Source organism: Pelecanus crispus, chromosome 1 (assembly GCF_030463565.1).
Source record: "Pelecanus crispus isolate bPelCri1 chromosome 1, bPelCri1.pri, whole genome shotgun sequence".
NCBI lineage: Eukaryota > Metazoa > Chordata > Aves > Pelecaniformes > Pelecanidae > Pelecanus > Pelecanus crispus.
Window position 1 is genome coordinate 29,314,518 of NC_134643.1, and position 21,264 is coordinate 29,335,781.

At 37.8% G+C, this 21,264-nt stretch overlaps 1 protein-coding gene across 1 annotated transcript in view; it reads left to right on the top strand.

Annotated features, from left to right (window-relative positions):
- Window positions 1-409: 409 nt before the first annotated feature.
- The window catches only part of TFEC (transcription factor EC), a 92,987-nt gene continuing 72,132 nt past the window's right edge, over window positions 410-21,264 (top strand). Inside the window, exon 1 of the mRNA XM_075713166.1 lies at window positions 410-610. Coding sequence (XP_075569281.1) covers window positions 410-610 — 201 coding nt within the window. The remainder of the gene's footprint in view (window positions 611-21,264) is intronic.

Below are 21,264 nucleotides of genomic sequence, written 5' to 3' on the forward strand. Positions count from 1 at the left end.
AGAGGAAGAGTGGGTGAACAGAAAACAGACTGTTTTATTAACCCAGCAGTCACCTTTGAGATTCATACATGTCCACTTTTTTCTTGCCTTTGTACCTAATCCCAAGAGACTGGCACCTGGCTTCCCTTGGAATAACAAAGTCAGTCACAAACCTCCAAACATGATTGTTAACTGAATGCCAACTGTTTCTTCTTATCTTTTTTTTTTTTATTCAGTAGTATGTTAGGGAATGTGTCCTTATGGGTGCCCTATAACCATAACATTAATTTGGTTTTATATTTAAGGATTTTTTTTTTTCAATAGTAAAGGTACATTGTGCAAGAAATTAAATTGCTGTTTCTATTTTGTGTGTGTGTTTTATAGCGATTTTTTCAGCGCTGCTAATAGTGGAAAGGGAAGAAATAAAGCAATGCTGCAGGCACTGACTGGACTACAGTTTCAGCTCAGAGGAAAGCTACAGGATCAAGAGTGGACAGACAAGCACCCTCAAGAAGAAACCCATGCACATTATTCACAGTGTCATATGCCAGTTTCACAGTATCCTGGGTTCAATGGATTTTTGCCGGTGGGAACACACTTTTCATCAGACAAAGCTCCAGCAATCTCAGAGGTACCTATATTACCAACAGATATTTACAAAGCAGATTTCTGAACGCTGTGTTATCTGCAGAAAGCTATCCTTAATTGTAACATAATTAGCTCCTTTTGAAGTGCACCTAAATGAAATCCAGGAGGGAGGTGAGGGGTGAAGCTGTTGGAATTAACACGTTCTAAAAAATACGTAGGGCTCAAGCAAGCAAATGCTGGGGTATTAACTAACTAGGTCTTGTCCCTGTGCTGCCTCAAAACATGCTCCTTGAATCATTAATCTTAGGATCAACTCTCTAATGATCTAGGGCTGACAACTTACACTCCATCTTCCCTTTGGATAGTGGAATGTCCTCTGGAGTTTTCTTTCCACATCATACCATATTTCCAGGCAGCAGACAGACTGAGGTCTGGCTGCGGGGGGGGAGCGGGAGCAGCGCCCAGCAGCTCCGTGTTTGCTTCCTTACCCCCTGGCAGAGCAGGCAGTTTCTCATGACGTGGGGAGAGAGGATGCTGCATCCTGGTAAATCTGCATCTGGCAGATGTATTTTTGGCATCAGTCATTTGGGAATACATTTTTTTTTCATGCACGGCTGTTGACAGCCTGGGGTGGTCCTGGGTTGTGGTCTGATGTCCCAGCTCCAAGGACAAGCAATGGGGAAGTGGTTTGGTACAGCAGCCATGGTGTCAAGGGCAATGACGCACAGGCTGCCCACTCCTCGGCCTCAGCAGGGCATGCACAGGGGTGCAGAGCTGCTGCACGTCAGCCGTGTTGCCTCTTGCGAGCTGTGTGTTACAGAACGAATGCTAAAGACCATCAGTGAACAGATAGATGACGCCACCATATTTCTCTCTATTCGAATGGGAAGTAACTGTGGTATTTCAGATACCACATGGTGGCAGCTGTTGATAAAGGCTGATACTAGTTTGTTTTTCATTTTTAAAACTGAGGTATGATTAATTGCAGTGAGTGGAGCAGCCAGGTGGCCATTTCAGAGATGTTACATCAGGAATGTTCAGATAGCTTGGTATCTGATGCACTGACCCATTTTTTCTCATTTAGCAGTGGGAAAGAAATAAAAGATAAGTAGAGATTCAGCTACTATTCAAACTCTGAATCCAACAATGAATACTTTAAAACTTTCTTTAACTGCTAATAAACTTTCCCTCCAGTTCTTGCCATTCCCTTTCTCTTCTGGGCTCCCTCCGCTCTCCTGTTCCTCCAGTATTCCTCACTGTAGCCTGGGGAAAAGAAGTTTAAGAAAAATAGTAAAGTTTTTATTTATTCCTTCCAGCTTTTCTGCCCCTGTGGGCATTTGTCTGCCTGTCTGGCTAATGTGCTGTAATGAATCTGCTCTCTGCCATACACACACGTATCGTCCTATCAATCAGTGAGAGGAAATGCTGAGTATGGGGAGCGCTAACAAGCACTCAGAGGGGTCAGTACACCAGTGCTCTACAGTGGCATGCTACTTTCCCTACAGGCTGCTTTAATTGGGGGAACATAAATGAGGCGGCGTGTGGCTGGCACCATGTCTTCTTGCCAAGCTCCCCGCTTTGGCAAACTGACCCTCTCTGCTTCAACCTTCAGGGCAGCGCTAACCCTCCTCTGGCTCCTGCTGGAAAGCAAGTCCCTCTCAACCCCTTTGGAGTATCTGGGTTAACTGGGGCAGGTGGATCTGCTGGAGGAGCTTGCTTGCAGAGGCAAGGCGGTGATCAAAGGGTGCTGAAGAGCCTGTGGGGATAGCACTGCTTTGCAGGTTGGAAATCAGAAGGAAAAGAGAAGCAGGAAAAGGTGGAGAAAAAGTAAAGACGTGTCTGAGGAAAAGTAAAGCAAGGGGAGGATTGGAGAGGGAAATGGTGAATGAAATAAGAGATAGGGAAACTGGAAGAACTGAGGAAAAATGGTGAGAAACCAAATAAGAGGAGAGAAAAAAAAAGAAGCAATGACAAAAAAGATGTGGGAAATCATATATTACTGGAGAGAAATACTAGAAGTAGGAAAAAAAAATAGAGAAAACTAAAAATATTCCTGTGCAGCAGTCAGGGCAGACAGGAAGCAACATCTCCAAGAGGTCTCAAAGAATTTCAGGTCACCAGAGGAATTTTTCAAAGGCAGGTTTCAGGTTTTAGACAAGAAATCATGCCCAATCCATAATTAAGTAGCAGTATTTTAAGTTATATTCCCATAGACAGGTTGACTTCTAGACATGATTTCTTTTCACCCATTTGTGGGCTGCCAGCACGCCATTAAGGACTGACTGTCATTGCTCTGTAGCAAGACTTATGATTGAGTAAATTTTCTACTGGAGGCTTCACAGCAAAGCCAGTCTGTCCTTTGTTGGCTGTCTGGAAGGTGAAACGGGATTCATTGGGAAGAATAGAGGAATTATAAATCTCTGAGGGGTTATGAAGTCTAAGGTGGGAACTTGGTGTTAACAGCATATAAGGACAGACCATTATACCTTTCTGAAAGTCTCACATATTTTTGCATGCACAGAAGTTCTGGTGTTGATAAGTGTAGCATGTTTGCATGGCAGTCAAACGATAAAAAATCTTAAAGCACTTTTTCATTGCCCAGAGCAAGCACTAATGAGGAATCCATCTTGAGTGAAGATTTACCATAAAAGACTATTGAGAACACTGTCTTTGAGATAAAGGATTTGGAAAGATAGCAAGAAAGGGTTAGTTTGGTATTTTAGAAAAACAGTAGCAAAGTCCTAAGAAAGAGAGTTTGAAGTCTGAGGCCTCATGCTGAGGCCTCTTTTTGTGACACAAAACCTGGATCCAGACTAATTTCTGTGTTGTTTAAGGAGAGTCACCTATACTCTCCAGGAAGGCAGGTTAACCTATGGAAATACCAGAGGCAGTAAAAGAGCTACCAGATTTTCTCCAGCAGTATTTGTAAGCCCTATAAACTAGGAAACCTTGGCTTTAGCAAACATGTGGATTGGAGATTTTGAAAGAAAGTCCAGAGGAAAGTAGGATGCCATTGTGACTCAAAACCTGTGACTTCTGCTCTTGAATGAATGCCTGATGAGGTGAAGGGAAACATCTAGTGAGAAATCCCACCCTTCAGCCAGTGAGCAAAGGCCAGGTTCCTACTCTCTGTTTTCACACCCTGCTGCCCTTTTCTCAGGAGTATACCAGTATCTTGGTCAAAGTTCAGCTTAGATAATGACTAATAACATCCTTTGAAGGAAAATTTATTTTCTTTAGGAATGGTTTTTATCAAATATTAGTTTTGGTGGAAATTCTGGTGTCTTTTATTCTTCAAGCAATCAATCAAAGCAAACATATTTTAGCATTTCAGGTTGCCACTTATCTTGTTCCCTCCCTCATTCTTTAATGCATACATTTGAGTGGAGGTTAAATTATTTGATTAATATATATATTCCTCCTCCAGCCTCTTCTTTCTCCATGGCATGCCTCTTTGTTGTCAGTGATAGACTATGTATTTGCAAGTTCAGAATTATGTATGTCCTTTGTAAAGACCATTGGTGACTTTTAGATGAAAAGAGCAATATTATATTACAGTAATTATCATTGCTAAAACCAGAAATAATCATTAAAATACAAACATTCAAAACAAGATATGTTGCCTGGTGAGAAGGTTTTATGACTGGAAGAACTCTGTTGTTATGGCAGTATTTTAAAAGAGTTAACAAGTTATTCATCATAAATAGAAAAAGAATGGCTGATATGGGACTTGCTTAACAAAGAATGAAAGAAAGATAACGTGGCTTATGGAAAATTGATTTTGCCAAACAGACTTTGTATGTATTTTGATCTGATTTTAAGTTTGGTTGATAGATGTAAGATTATTAATATAATATAGTCAGACTTCTTCAAGGTGTTCGATTAGTATCCAGGGCAAATTAACTTTCCATGCAACAACTGGATTAATAAACTAAATAGCTGACAGATGTGAAAATGGATTTGGAAATGGGGCATCATTGCTGATTTCGATGTAGCCCTTTGGAGTAGCACAAGAATGAGTTCTTGGCCTGGTGCTACATAAATATATTATCAACTGCTGAAAACAGTTTACACGTGTAAGTGACTTTGCTGAAGGAGTGGAAAAGAACGCAGAATAATGCCACTAGTATAGAATAGCACAGGTTTTTCCAACTGTCAAACTGTGTGCATAGCTAAATAATGTGTATTTTGATGAGAAGTATAAAAACTGCACCTCCAGAAAATGAAAAGCTCTATCAGGCCATAACAGGATGGGGAACTTTACTCTGGGAACCTGTAACTTTGTCAAAGACTTGGGAGTCAGAGACCTTGATCAACTGGAAATGAGCTGCCAGAACAACATTGCAGCAAAATAATTAATCAGATTTGTATACCTAAAAATGTGTATAAATAAATAATCCTTGAGTAGGACCAGAGATACTGGCTTACCTGTGCATTTGGGGCTGGTGTGACCATTACTGGATGCTGTGTGAATTCAGATATCCCCAGATCCAGTAGGAAACTGGTAAGAGGTAAGGACTAGACAAACAGTCCAGCAAATTATTAAAGTATAAAAAGTCTAAATGATCATGAAAGATTTGGGGAGAACCATCTGTTTAATTAGTGTAAAATGAAGTTTAAAGGCAACCTGCAGAAAATCCACCAACAGCTGTAGAGATACCAAAACATTGAGAACAGGCTCTCCAATACACACAGCAAAGGTATGCAGGGGACAGTGGTTGGAAGCTGAAGCTGGAGTCCCTGGATAAGAATCTTTTCACCTGATTTCAGGCACCTACAAGGTATGTACTATGATCTTCTGCATGAGTGGCTAGGGAGAATAATACTATTGCAGTGACCTGGGACACTGAGGTAAGCTTCTCACAAACATGTCTATAAATGGCTACATTTCTGTTAGAAATAGTTGTTTTAGAGGTGCTGGGGCTTAATTTTAATGCTTTTTTAGAACCTTTCTGCAGGCAAATTTTATGTTTAAAAACAGAACAAGTCCAGTCCAGACATTGCTAGGAGGGAAGTCATGGCTTTTTAAAAGTATTCTGAAAGCCACATATATCTGTTATACTTAAAAGTCCTGTGCTGCCTGCCTTATATTTCCCATATAGGGAGTCTCATTTACTCAGTGTTGGCTACACTGACATCTTTCCAGTTCCTTTTCTGTTATCCACTGTTGGTTGCAGTGACTCCCACATTTCATACAACAACGCAAACACTTCCTAAAGCTGATTTTTTTTTGGCGGATAGGCACATAATTTGATAGATTTTTGACAGATTAGGAGACAGTATGAAAGGGACAACAGAATGGCAGTGTCTTACTACTCCCACAAAAAAAAAAAAAAAAAAAAAAATCTCATTTGAAACCATGAAGATGCACTATATATCCAAGAAGATCCTTTTTGGATCTGGATATATATCTCATCTGCTTCTGTAGGCTCTGTAATATCATCTTAGGTCTTTGCTCCAGGCCACAACTCCTGTGTAAATGACATATTAACAGCACATAGAAATATAAGAATACTTAAGCTAGAATAGATCAGCTGTCCATATAGCTCAATAATCCATTTCAGAATACCTTCCTTGGGACCTCCCCTATCTCTGAAACAAGTGTTTAAATCTGAACTAGATGCCTTAGTGACCTTTTGTACACAGTGGGGCAAGCAGGCCCTTTTAAGATCCAATTTATCTGGCTTATCTTAGGTGTTTACTTTCAAGTAGGGTGGATCGTACCCTCAAAGTGCCTTTTTTCTCTCTGTTGACTAAAAAAAGTCTAGTTAATTAGCTTGGATGTAGGCATCTTCATTTTCTCATACACATAGTGTCAAATGAATTCCACTTTTTCTTCAGAGTAAGGATACAAGTCTCAAAACTTCTTGATTCCATTTTAAAACTAGCTTATGAGCTGATTCTTGAAGGTTAAAATTTAATTTTATGTCAAATTACCACAAGTAAAATAATTGAGGTTATAATACTTTTTAAGTCTTCCTGAACTGTTTGCTGAAGCAGTTTCTAGCAGTACAGGTGTCTGTGTGTTTGCTGAATTCAGACAGATTGTTTCATGGCAGTCATTTGAAATATGTTACTTTTTAGTTCTATGGACTATAATGTTATTATTTTTTAAAGTAATACTTATATTTGTTGATATTATTAAAATCCTTATATTTGGTATTGATATTTATATCATGAGAAAGAGTATATAGAGAAGAGGAAAGGTGGAAATGAGGTGAAGGGGTTCAGAAATAAGAGAGAAAAGGGAAATGGGAAGGAGAGCAAAATACATTTTGGAAGATCTGGGAAGAGGAGGAGCAGAATGGAGACCAAAAGATATGGGTAAGTGGGAAATAAATAGAGAGATCTGTGTAGGATCCTCAGACTCACTCATTATTTTGTAGACTTTTATAGTATCTCTTCTTCTCCTTTGCAAACTTCACAGACTTCATCTTTTTAACCTTACAGTCTGTAAAGTCCACTGTCTCCATTCTTCCTCCCATATACCTCATCATTTTTTGTCATTTTTTTTAGACCTTTTTATTTTTGCTCTGTCTATTCTTGCACACACCTCTTCACATCTGAGCACAGCTGTTGACCTACTTCTGTGCGATAATTCCCGTAGCATGGAAATCACTGATGTTGCTGCTACTGACAGAGTAAGTTCAGCAGGTCCATCACCTTCATCAGTTGAAGAAAGCATTAATGCTGGATCAGAATTTGATTTTTGACTCAAAATTAGAATCACAGGCAATAATTCTCTAAGGACTTGAAGCTGTCTGCTGTTAGGATGGTTCAGGCTAAAGTGTATTGTGATTCTTTGTATGAAGGAGGCCAAGAAGTGTGGAAGACAGGCCTAAGAAGAAAAATAGTCATGCTTTAATCACAGGATCTCCTGATTTCTTCCCATATATTCTCAGCTCAGAACCCTGAGGAGCAGTGAGCTGTCTGTTCACACTTGTACATTTAAGTATGTCCAGGACATGTCCAGGCAGTTGTCCTCTAAGGAGCTTTTAGAAGAGTTCTTCGCACAGTTTTGGCATATGCCAACTAGTGCTCTCCCTCAGTGAGGTTTGGAAGTTGCAAGGTCCTGGGATGGTTCATAACTGGCATTTTGCAAACAGTTGTGTCCTTGTAGCTGGTAAAGAATTTACTGACAAAAACATGGACTTTTCCATGACTTCTGGGCCCAGTGCCCACCACCATTCCCAAGCATATCAATTTTATGAATAAAATTATAGCTTGAGAGGGTCCTGTAAAAATTCTGTTCAGTATGTTTCAAAATGGGTGGTGCAAATAGGGGCAGAACACATTTGCAAGAAGGGATAAGCAATTTTTTTTTTTTTTTTTTCCATGGGGAATATTGACAGGTCCCAAATGGAATTAACAAAGGTTTTGCAATTGTAAGGTAGAGAACGATAGTGCAAACACTGCTGTCCCTACCTTGAGTGTGTGCACGCTTTTCCAGTGTTAATGAAAGGAGGCTCAGTTTCTTGTCACCTACAACAGAGAAAATGAATAAGCTCCACAGACTTGCAAAGCAGATCAGCATTTTTTGAAATGCTGGCCTAGGATTAAAAGCATAACAGGACTTCCAGCTTCCTATTGATTTCAGTGGAAAGGTAGGAACCATGATGGGAGTTAGGAGTCCGATATAAGTCTATACTTGACTTGACAGTCATACTATTCTTGAACTGACAAATGGCAGTCAAGCAAGAAGTAGTCAAGCTGAAGGGTCACTAGGGAAAAAAGAGCTTTGAAACAGCAGTGCTAGTCTCTATGACAAGGGCTATAGTAATTGAATTTTGAAGAGACCTGACTGTTGAGATATTAAGTATTATACACTGCATTAGTAATTACATAACAGATGATATTAATGATTCTTATGTAAGTGTTTGTTAAACCTGTAATTCAGGTTTAATGAATAACCAATGGCCTCTGTTATAAGAAGGAAACCCACACTTCATTTGTGAGATTAATCTTATTTAAAGCAAAAATTCTCTCTCTGAATAGCTGGTGGTATTCAGCCTAAATTAGCATCTGCTGAAGTGAGCAGTTGAGCTTCATCTGACATTTATTAGGACAAATGCATAAAGGCTGTGCTGTGGCAATACCATTTAATTGTCAGGGCAATTAGTTGCCACTTTGGATATCAGAATTGTCACTGAGTTAAAAAAAAATTAAGGGAAGAAGCCGTTGGTTGTTATGAAGACCCAGCAGAAATTGTTTCCTTTTTAACTAGAAATTGTGTCTGAATTTTATATTGCTCATAAAAGTCAGAATCTGATGGCATAGACCAGACCCAGGCATAACAGGGAAAAAGTAATCATTTTAACAGTGGTTGGTCTACTTGTTGTGACTTCAAACCAACTCTGACTTTTATAAAAAATATGTGATTCACTGGATGCTAGGGGCAAAGTCCCTGTAGTGTTTATGGTTCCCTTGCGACCCTAGAAAAATCAGGATTATTTGTTTTCTTTTCAACTGTATTAATATATTAAAAATAAATAAAAAAACCCCCGTTGTGCTCTCCTGCATTACTCTGTGAGCCTTAGTTCATTTGCTCTGCATTTTGCGTAGATGTCCTTAAGCAGATCAGGTGTGCAAGTTGTCCAACAGTTTAACTCTTATATCTTGCTATAAGAGCTTTCTTATTTTGAAGAATATTTATATGGATATATTCTTCCAATATGCAAGTAAACTGGTCATTGCATGAGAGATTCCTCTTCAGCTGCCCTCATTTATTGCTCTTTTTGTTCTCAAATGTTTTCTAAAGATCTTTGCAATCAATGTTGCTTATCTGCCACGTAAAGTTAACACAGCAGAGCCAGAAAAAATCCAGCATAGAAATGGGAGTTCACTCAGCTCAAGGCTCTGATCACAAGTGCAGTGTCTGGAAGCCTATACTCTTGTATAGGCTTGTACAATGGCTGGCCTTTGGATTAATATAGGAATGCAGAGCTACAAGTCCCTTAATCTTCATAAAGAATGACAACCATCTTTAGACGGCTGGAGTCTCTGTGTTGTGTGTTCATCCTGTCCTTTTTGCGTCCTCACCAAAGTGGGATTTATCGGTTCCAAATCTGTCCAGATCAACTTCTACAGCCTGTCCTTTTTTTGTGTTGGTCACTTCTGTAGCTGGACAGATTGGAGAAGGTGATCAGGTGATTCTCTGCTTTATAAAGGGGGAATTTTAAATCAAACTCTAGAAAGAAGATAGTGAGATTTTTATTTTGGATACACTGGAAACCTGTGGGCTATGTTGTGATCCAGCTGTGTAGAGGGAGAATTTTGCTGTCTCATCTGCCATTTACTAGCCTTGCAATGGTGGTAATGCATCTCACACATTCATTCGAAACTATTTCCAACCATCCCCAACAGTTCAGTATGTTTTTACCATGAGGCAGATGATCCTGTCTAATTAAGTGGCCTGTCTACTTTGTGAGCAGTGCCAGACAGGGTTAGGTTCATTTAAAGCTATATTATAATTGAATTAACTTGTGTACATTATTTTCTGAGCAAAGTTCTAGGACCTGTGGAAGCCAGGACTTCAAAACTTGGGAAAGTAATACTTCTTCAGAGGCAGGACATTAAAAATTCTGCTACAAAAACCAGACTGAATCCTTGCAATTTATAGATCAATTGATTTCAGGTTAACTTCTTTTGTTGGAGCAAGAGGCAAAGAGATTGAAATGAATGGAAACTCCAGATAGCCTCTACAGGTAGTTGAAATCAAACTGAAGTATGATTGAAATACTGTCAAGATGTCATGATTGATCTGTGATTACCTGCAGTCCAGCAAAACAACAGAGGCTGAAGCCAATCTGATTCAAGGGTTTGCACACTTTTTCCTTATTTTGAAGGTCTGGAGCTGAACAGACTATTTTCTTGGTACCCTGGAGTGCTGCAATTGGTAGCCCATATGAGTTGAGGTATCTCTCTGTATCTCCATCATAGTGTTTCTGCTCCTTTTATTGTCAACACCGTTTCTTCTAAACCCTTGTTGATCTCTGACATGTTGTGATCTTGACTACACTGTCTTTCCTCATTCTGACTGCTGTTATACTTACTCCCATGAAAATTTTTTATTAGTGAACTTAAATACAAAGCAGTCTCTAACAACCCTCTTGGGCAATCAGCTTTACCTATGAAAGTACTACTCTTTCTTTTCTTTTCTGGAGTTTTTATCTGTCATAATATTAGGGCCAGATTTTGGAAATATACAACCACTGATGCTCATTTCCAAATCTCTGTAGCATCTTCTTGTACTATTTTGAAAAAGGGCATTTAGTCATTCTCTGGTATTTCCTGAAGTGCATTTTTCCAGAAGTGAAGCACATGGTTATTGTCAACAGCAACCTGTGGCCAAACTTGGGCTTGATTTCTCCACCAGTTGGAAGGAGATAAAAAAAGTTAAGTGTGTCACTTCCATCTGTCCTGATTCACAGCTGGTTCTGGATCTCTTTTGCTATACTTCAAATGTCCTGCTATATGAGTTTTTGATGAGTAAAACATGATGTAAAACTTTCATATTTGCCTCTGAGAAAAGGATACAAACAGCTCTTTATAACTGAGGTCAAGCAATTTTTGATTTGACAGGGAATTTTAGGACATTCCAGTTTTATCTCAGAAGTCAAATGTACTCCATAAGATGAAAAGCATCTTCAGTTTGGGGTGTTGTATCATACACTGTAGAGGCAGATACTCAAAACGCAGTGAAAAGGAAGTGATTCATTGTCCATCAAATACAAACACAAACAACTCAGCATAGGTAAAGTAACACGAGAATTCTTTTCCACAAATTTAGTTGCCTGCTCTTAAAATCTGTAGAAACATAGAAACATAGCTGTGATCCCCATAACACTTTTCACCTATAAACAGGCATATTTATCTTTTCTCAGGAGACAGCTATTTGAATGCAATAATTTGCATCTGTGTGCTTAAATTTCACAAAGCTGAGAATCATACAAACTTGGTAATGGAGAAAAGTGTAACAGACAGAAATGGGTTTGGTGCTCTTCAAAGGAAAATACCTGTTGTGACTGGCAGCAACTTTTTCTAGTGTCCATAGACCTAAAGGAAGAAAAAGTACTGTTATTCTACAGCCATGCTAGTTTTCAAAGCAATGCAACCTGCAGAGGTTGTCAAGAAAGCAAAAAAACCCACAACAACCCCCACACCTCCAGCATTCCACATTCCACTTATTTCACCCAGGGCTGCATATTTATTTTGAGATTAATTTGGTACATGTAGTGTACATTTGCCAAGGTTTTTTTTCCTATTTAAATCTTCAGTTCCAAAGCTATGTTTTAATCCTATTACTGCTAATTGAGTGAAGTCTGCAGTCTTTTTGAGTTAGGTGAAGTTCAAGTTGTAATTGGTATCAAAGAAAGGCACAATGCAAGAACTGAATATTAATATTTAACTCTTGCCATTTTATTATTTCCACTTAAAAATCACAGCAGTGGTTAAAAGACCTTTTTATGAGTTCATGAGGGTAGTGAATTGGAGACTATGGGATGAAATTTTTCATTCATGCAGCAAGATTAACAAAAATTGCTTTGTAAGAAGTGTAAATGAAATATTATACTGGTGCCCAGTAGTACTGGTTATAGCTACAGGTCTCTCAGTATTCCCATTATGAAATTTTGCCTGTAGGTTAAGTAGCTGCACTGTAAAATTTTGCTCAAGGCTAATACAGCATACAAGATTCTAACCCAGGAGCTATTTTGTTTCAAATCTTCCATTTAGCCTTTTGCAGATAACTGGAAAGTGTGCCAGTTTTGGATGATGTTTTGGATTTGAGTACCTTTTAAATGACTGTGATTTTAAAGCAGAATATCTGATAAGATATGCACACAATGGTGGATTAATTGCTTATGACTGAAAATAAGGACAGACCACCCAGGACAAAGACCACCCCTTTGATTTCAGATCCCTAAACAAGTACGTTTGTTTGCCTAAAACAAGTTGTTCAAAGACACAAATGGTTAATTTTTTTCAAAGGTCAAAGAAATTAAAAGAAAAATGGCCATTGACTTGGTGGCTTTGGAAGTAATTTTTACCCCATTAAAGAATATTTGGAAAACCAGTTAACAAACAATTTCTGTAAGTAAGTTCTGTTTTCTATATTATTCTGATTTTTTCATTGGGAATTACAGGTTTTTTCTTTAATCATACCCATAGTGTGTATTGACCATTACACCCTTGGGACTACTATAATCCATGATTTGAGATCAAACTGGATAGAGACCACAACACAGGAAGTCAGAGTAAACAAGGAAAGAGATCAATAGACATAGACAGGAAGCAAAGAAGACATTAAAAATTAGGCAGAGAGAAAAACATTGAAAACAGCAGAGCAAAAAGGGGACAGCTGGAAATATTGTATCTCCACCATTCACTTTATATTAGAAGTGATAAAATGTGATAATAGTTGCTTATTTTTTTCTACTGAAATTGTTGTGCATCACCTGAACATTGCAGACAGTCTAAACAAGTCATTTGGCCAAAATGTATTACTAACAATGGTAGCAAAGCTGGTTCCAGAGTGAGATATTTGATTCTAAACACTTGCTCTGCGCACTGTGATTTCAGAGCAATGTACAGATAATCAAAGCTTCATCTATTTATACACCAAATTTTCCATTAATGTTTTAAGTTAATTTACTGCAAAGTTTGTTGTGCTGAAAGACCTTGCAAGGTTGGACCAAAACTGGGGTCCATGCAGGTCTAGTAACTTTGCGAGGTACATTAATACGACTGTAGTCATAGACAATTTCTTACGCAGAACAGATCTCAATTGCTTTCTAAAGCAAATAGGAAGGTTTGTGGGGGGGGGGTTGTTTTTTTTTTTTTTTTAACAAAAGATTATGACACTAAAACTGGATTGGAACCACATGATAAATATAAGCTTGTAACTTTCATTAGTGCTGTTACGAATCATGGACATATTTCTAAAGAAGAACAGACCCCACATTTTCTCATATTTAAACCATAAATAATTGAACTGTGTCCTGCCTTTTTAATATTGAAAGAGGCAGATTACAGTTACAGGCAAAAGAGTGTGAATAATTAAAAATAGGTTGCATTAGGTCTTGAGATAAGCTATGGTATCTAACATATAGAGAATGAAAAAAAATTGAATGTTGCTACAACCACCTCCAACTGACTTAGTGAGAATTTTGCCTTGAAAAAGGCCTTGAAAATTTTGCCTTGAAAAATTCAGTGGGGTTGAATACAAATAAGCAATGTCATCCGCTTTGTGCTACTGAAAATATGGATTTTGTGGCTGAAGTGATAATATTAATAGTTAAAAGACATTTCATGCAGAGTGCTTGAAGTATCATCCAGTTCATTCAAACTCCAAACTTAGTCCTATCTCTAGATCTTTCCTTTAGTTAGTAAAAATGCCAACAACATTAGAATACAAACATTTAGTTCATACCTTTCGGTGGTTGGGGCTCACTGCCTCCAGCATCCTTTTCTATCTATTTATGTTAAGCAATTTTCTGGCCCCCACTGACATTTTGGCAACATCATGTAAATTTTAAAGTTCCACCCCCCACAGTCTCACTGTAAGGAAAGTGTCATATTTTACAAGTGAAAATTTAAGATGCAGAGACACAAATTCAGCTCTTCAGAGTATAAGGCTTAGCTTCCACAAATACCTGAATGGATCCAGCTTTTTAGTCATGTAAATAATAGATTTCTAATTAAAGTTAATTGCCCCAGTCTCCCTCTGTGATGAATGGTAAGAGATTGGCACCTCCAGAGGAATAAAAAAAAAAAAAAAAAAAAAAAAAAAAAAAAATCCCGCCTTTTATATAAAGTCTCTCAGAGGTATCTGAAAGTGATTCACTTTCTGGAGGTCCTTTCTCTTGCTATTGTCCAAAAGACAGACTTTTTCTTAACTTAGACTAGAAAACTATCTCTTAGAGATGAATGTCACTTGTGATGAATGCTCAAAATTATCCAGGGACCCATGTTCTGGTAGGAAATTGCACCAGGCTCTTTGAAGTCTTTGTGTAGCAGGTAACCACTAAGCCATTCTTCTCGCAACCCAGATGATCTTCCTCCAGAGAATCAGTCCACTTCTCTTACATCCAAGTGAAGCATGAAGTCTTTTTTCCCCTTCAAGTCAGTAATACGTACTTCATTCTTTCACAGCAGGATCAGCACCTATTACAGCAAATACTGCTCCACAAATGACTGTGGGATGCTAAAGCTCATATTTTAGGATAGTGATATGGTCAACTTTATGACCTGCCTGACAGTATGCTCATCTTACAGCCTTCTGCTCCTCTGGTGTTGACCACTGGTAGTAGGACAAGGTGAACTGGTAAATGTGATGCTTTCCAATATCTAACACAAAGTATTTCATGTTAGACATTGTGTGTTAATTGTCTGGAGTATTCATAATATAAAAAAGTTTTCTTCAGTAGTACTGCAATAAAACAAATGTAGCTTCCCTGCAGACTGGCTAAGGATTGTCATCTGCAAACTGAAAGACCTGCGACCAATTCCAAAGCCCACTGAAATCAATTTGACTTTATCAAGCTTTACTTTCAGTCTACAAAAGCAGCATTTTTAGGGGTACAAGAAGAATCATTCTGTGTTCAAAAAGAAAAATAACTCTGAAAACATTTTGAAAGCATTCCAGCCAGTGATACTTCCAAGAGACTTGGCCTGATCAGACACTCTGCTATTTGTATTTAAAACAATATTAAAAAAGCATGTTATAGAAGGTATTATTTTGGATCATAGGTAATAAAACTTAAGCGGAATCCAGCTCTTTAAAGCCCTGTGCCTGTGTGAATAAAATTGAACACACCAAACAAATCCACAAAACTTTTCTGTACTCTTATTTGAAATCTTTATACCAAGTCAGGTTTCCATGTGTACAGGGCTATTTTAAGCACACTTTCTACCAAAAGAATTGCTGATGACATTTCAGAAGTGATTCCCTCACTGCTGTGCTACAGTTAATGGGCCACTCTTGTGATAACCGCAGTATTGCTTCTAAAAATGTGATGATCCTCTGCAGATAGAAACCTCTTTCTCTGCATTATGCCCATTGATTCAAAAAACAATACTAAAACACTTCTCTGTGGAACATGGATTTGGAAGAAATGAGGCTTAACTGGACTTTATTTTCAAAAAAGACAAAAGAATAAAAAGAGAATTTAGTAGAAGGGGTAGGCTCTTGCCAATAATTTTTTCTCCTTATTTTTTGGTATTACCTAATATCTAATATACATATTGCCCCCTCCACGCATACATATATCTGCTTAAAATATCTTCCATATGTATGTGTGAATGTGTGGAAGTGTATATAGAAGTCAAAAGCCATGAGGAGTGGCCCATTGTCACTCCGTTGCATAAGACACGGCACATATGCATATGGGCAGTCAGTTAGGGCCCCCAAATGTCTGCTACCTAAGAGTCTAATCTCTGGCTATTCCTAATGGAGCAACAACAGTTTCATTACAGAAATAAGGATTCCCTCACACATAGCACCTGGTAGTCAAACAAACAAGTAACATATGGTTAAGGTGGTTGTGATACAGTATTTACTAGATTCACCCTTTTATTTAAAAAAAGAAAGCTACTGGCTAGAACTGACCCACTGGTTATTGATGCAGAAGATAGATATTCAAAAGTAAACTCCTAGGTCAGATATGTGTAGATCAGATGCTTAGATGAGGCACATTAAGCTGAGATTCTCAAAAATGCCTACATGACTTAGAAATGCAGTCTCCATGACTTGTTAATTAATGAGTGCCAAATTATGCAGCAAACAGGTGAATATATAATTTTCTTCTTTCAACAGCAATACCTAAATTTCTGTGACATGTCAACAACATTCATGTAGTTAACCTGAACTACGCTAGCAATTATTTTTTTCTACACTTATTTCTTTCACAGTTGGAAGATGAAAGTGGATTTTCTTTATAGCTCTATGACATTCCTCTAAATATGAGCACATTATTAGTCTTTCATGCAGTTTCCTTGCTGCCATTGTTGGCTGTATGCAGCCATTTGGTTCACTGGGTTTCTTTGCAGCTCTTAAGTTCATCATGCATGTTAGTTCTTTCAGAAAGTATTTCTGAAATACTCACTGAAAAAGGAATTTTCTCAGGTGAAGTATTAAATGGTGCTCTTCAAGACTTCAACAAATGTAATATACATCTTTAATGCAATGTGTTTCAGTAAGCAAGTCACTATAATTTCAATTACTAGGTACTAGTCAGCAACTAGATCATGCAAAACACTGACAGTATGTTTGAACAAATCCTAAAACTTCAGAAACTTAATAGAAAGAGTTGAGCTTCTGTTCACTAGCTTGAAAATACAGTTTAGTGTAGATTGATTCATAGCTGATTTTGTTTTTTTTTCCCCTCCAGTAATAACATCAATGTTTTACTGCATCAGATTTTTTTCTCCTATACATGCCCTTGCCTAAAATCTTTTCTACCTTTACTGACTGCTATTTGCTACATATTAAAAACACTGAAGTTATATTCTCAATCATACCTATTCTTACCTTTCAGTTAATGTTAACATTAGAGAGTTGTTCCACAAGAATTCTTCACATTATGAGAAAATGAAATGGTTTTTCAAAATAATAGTATTTGCTTAAAGAGTGTTATTACTTCTCTAGTGCCTCATCTTCATATCATTGTAGATATGTGGTCTTGTAGCTCTTCTGGGATTCAAAGGATACCATGGTGACTTTGTAACTTCTCTGAAGTCAGTTGAGAGTTTTGTATTTTGGGTAAAACCCCCTAAAATTTCTATAAGATCAGATTCAATTGATTTTCATTTTTGTAAGGAAGTATACTATGGAACTCCAGTTTTATTTCTGTTATCTCCCACGGGGATAAAGTCTCTGGTGTTTCTTCAGGTTGTGTTGTATTAAATAAGTAAGAAACATTTGAATATGCCTCAGAGTGAAGCAGTGTTCCAGAAGGCTCAGTTTTAAAGTGGCCTCCATCACTTTCCCAAGGCAGCAAATATTTGATCATTTTTAGCATAGCTTCCTAAAGAAATGTGGCATTTTTTGACAGCAGTTGCCATCTGTTTGCTCATCATCAACCTTCCTTTCCTTCCATTTCAATAGCTCTTGAACTTGCAGGCCAACTTCAACAGAAGTGCCTTGAGGTGTCATAGTAATGCACAGGTGGGTAGGGAAAAAAACCATAAATTATATCACAAGGAAGGAAAGCTCTTAAAGGCTCCGCAGGGTTGTGAGCAAGGGCAGCTGGTGTATGTGGGCTTATGTGGGGCTCTGGCTCAGGAGCCCATGTCCTGCAAGCTCCCTTCCCAGGCAGCAGATGTGATCAACCTTTGGAAAGTGCAGTGCAGTGCTCATGAGAAACAATCCCAAATAGGGTAACTGGGAGTCCTGGGAAAGAAAGCTGCAAGGGAAATGTAACAGAAATCCACACTGTATCAGAAACAGCACTGTATCAGTTTCACTATTCAGGGACCAGCTCATTAATATGCAACACTCACCTTATGTTATGTACATGTAACATTGCCATGAGAAGAGGCACAACTGCTACATTTTATTTATCAGATTTCTTCAGCTCGCACTCATTTTGAGGCTGATCGTCCGTGTCTATTTTTGTACTGCATGTTGTTAAGGTAGTGTAACAAATCAATGATTTTGACTGGTGTGTTGAATTTCGAACTGTGTTTCATTTCATATTTCATTGCTATGCTTATAATGTTCCACATCTGAAAATAGACATCCTTTTCCTCTGAAAACTTGAGGTGCCTCATTTACTTCATCAGAGTCCTGTGCAGTGCAGAAAGTTCATGGAAAATGTATAATAATAATAATAATAATAATAATAATAATTCTTATAACTATTATTCAGGCAAAGTTCCTAATCAATGGCAATAATTTAAAAACAGAATGGTAGGCTTTTGCCACTGTTTAAATAAGATATACTGCTTATTAACTAAGAGAGAGATTCTAAAAATAAGATGCAATTGCCAGGGAAAAACTCAATTTATGAATCGTGTTACTGAAGGAAGAAGGATGCATTAATGTGACTAGTTTCAGAATCATATAATATTCTTGCTGTATTTACCAGACAGCTAGCTTCAGACTGCAGTATTTTAAATTAATTTAAGAAGTTTGATATAATCCTTAATGTATCTTATTTATTGTATTACTGAGAAGATATTTGTTTCCACTATGGAAAACCAGGCGATTTTAGCCTAATGATGCTCAGTTCATACAAGGTTCAGATACTCAGGCTTAAGTCCACCAGGGCAACATAATTTACATACAGTTAAGAATCTAGTTGAGAATAACTTGGACTTTTTCTCTGAGCAATTTTGTTGCTGTTTGTGCTTTTCTTCAAGTTCAAATCAATTGATCTTGTAGGGAATCAACCCTTATTTCTGTTCTCTGCTGTGTTCCACATCTAAAGCAAGTTCAGCTTATGTCATGGCTCTTGGAGGCCCTTCATTAAAGTATTCTGATTTAGGAGTTAAATATTAATCTGTAAGCTCTAATAAGCCAATTCACGTATGAATTTCTGTTCTTCCTGATTACTCAGGGAGGAAATAATTTTCATTTCATACTGCTTCATTTATAGAGAAAGGAGTCTAGTAGACTTCCAAACTTAGCTACCACACATGAGATGGGACTTCTGAAAGACCTCTGCACTGGGCTGCTCCTGCGGAGGTTGTAAGGAATTGCTATTGACCTCAGCAACAGAGCACTTTCAGAAGCCTCAGCCATGACTGAAAGAGCTCGTAGTCAGAAGTTATTGGATAATTCTGGTTTCTTCAACCAGATCAGTGCCCCAGTGTGCAAAGTGTTATACAGACATAGTGAACCACTTCCTTAAGGGCTTTACAGCTAAAAAGGATTTTATTGACAGAAAGCACATCTTAGACTTCTAAAGTCTCAATGTCAAATCCAGCAATACAGAAAAAAGTGGAGAGGATAACAGTAATCATTTAATGCAGATAACTTAAGTTGTATGTTTATTTAAGTGCTGTTGGCAATGTCTTACTTTTCTACACTAAAAAAGTAGTTGGAGCTATACCCAAAATAAAGAACTGCTCTCTGAAATAAAGAGCTGTTTTCAGCTCTGGAGCTCACTTCAAGGACTGGGGCTGGGGGTTCTTAGAAGTCCTGAAATACATCTGTAACAATGAAATCTCCCTTAAAAACTAGGACTCTGTGCAAAGTATTTTTGATTGGATCTGTAGAAAAGCAATTTTTAGAAATTTATAATTTTGAATGGATCTGTAGAAAAGCAATTTTTAGAAATTTATAAAACTGACGTATAGAAATTATCTGGTGCACAGAGTCTGCAAATTCTCCACTGTCTTGCCCCAGAGTGGGTTATTTCATCCCTGCTTTAAATGATGTGATGTGGTTCAGGAGAGTGGGCTGTCAAACTGAGTGGTCAATACCCCCGCAGCTGAGGGTTGTGTGATATTGCCTTAACTCAGCAGCAATGTGAGTAGTCATGCCAGCTGTGGTTTTCAAGTGAGAGAGGAGAAACTAGTGGGAGAAAGCAGCCACATGCTGAGCTGTGGATAGTCTTCTGTGAGCAGCTCTCTGAGGTTAGATCCCAGAGCACTAGAGCTCCTCCTGGCCTCCTCTACCCAGGGAAAGTGTTCCTCAGCACAGCTGCTGATAACACAATATATGGCAGCTCCTCCTCTTATATATTCAGCATTATCAAGGGATTCAGATAGCGGAGGCTAGATTTTCCAAAACCAATTCTGGCAGTTTATGGATTTGGCATAAATCTCTATCTCTTTTAAGGAATAATTCTTTGGGAATATTTTAGCCCTTTGAATTTTTAACTTTATAGTATCACAAGCCCAACTCTGCACCATTGACTCAAGGTACTCTTCTGCTGTAGAGTTAGATAACGTTCTCCTATTTCTATAAACTTTCTTCATTTTCAGATATTAAAAAATTACTGTACTTTGAAGAGAAATGACTTGATATCTGGTTTACCTGAATTACGTATTAATGAGACAGAAACCTAATGTTTGGTCTATTTAATGAGGAAAAAGTCAAGTAATGGAGTGTGAAAGATCCATATTTTATGCATGGAGACAACTATGTAAAAATAAATTACTTCACAGAATTCTTTGGTTTTTAGTTTTGATGCTAACGTAGCTTATGAAACCAAGTTTGAAATTGAACACTTAATAATTATGAATTCATGGATGATGAGTTTTGCATTAGTCCAGTCAACAGGTCAGTCTAAGAAATGAGGTCAGATACAGTATTTTGTTTAGACTAACAGAAATATTTTGCACACCATTCACCTGAAGACGGAGCTTGAGCAGCTCTGAATATATATGCAAAGTATAACTTGTTTCACAGAACTGTGATTAGGACTTTGCATAGGGAAAGAAACACCATCTTAAGCTTATTTAGATTCTTGTGGCAAAAAAATGAAATCTATAAACAAACTTTCTTTCTTTAATCTTCCTCAACTACCCTATGCTCCTGGGTGTTTTACAGATTCTTATATAAGACTCCTGTAATTATTGAACTGTTCTTTTGACCTGGTTGCTTGAAGGATATTGGATTTCTGTTATCCACAAATGGAGATTAGCAGTCAGTTCACCTGAAGTGCTAAAACACTGCTAATTTTTTAAAACAGGTTTATTACAAAATCTTTTTTTCCTCTTACCTTAGACTTGAGTATTGACTTTTAACTC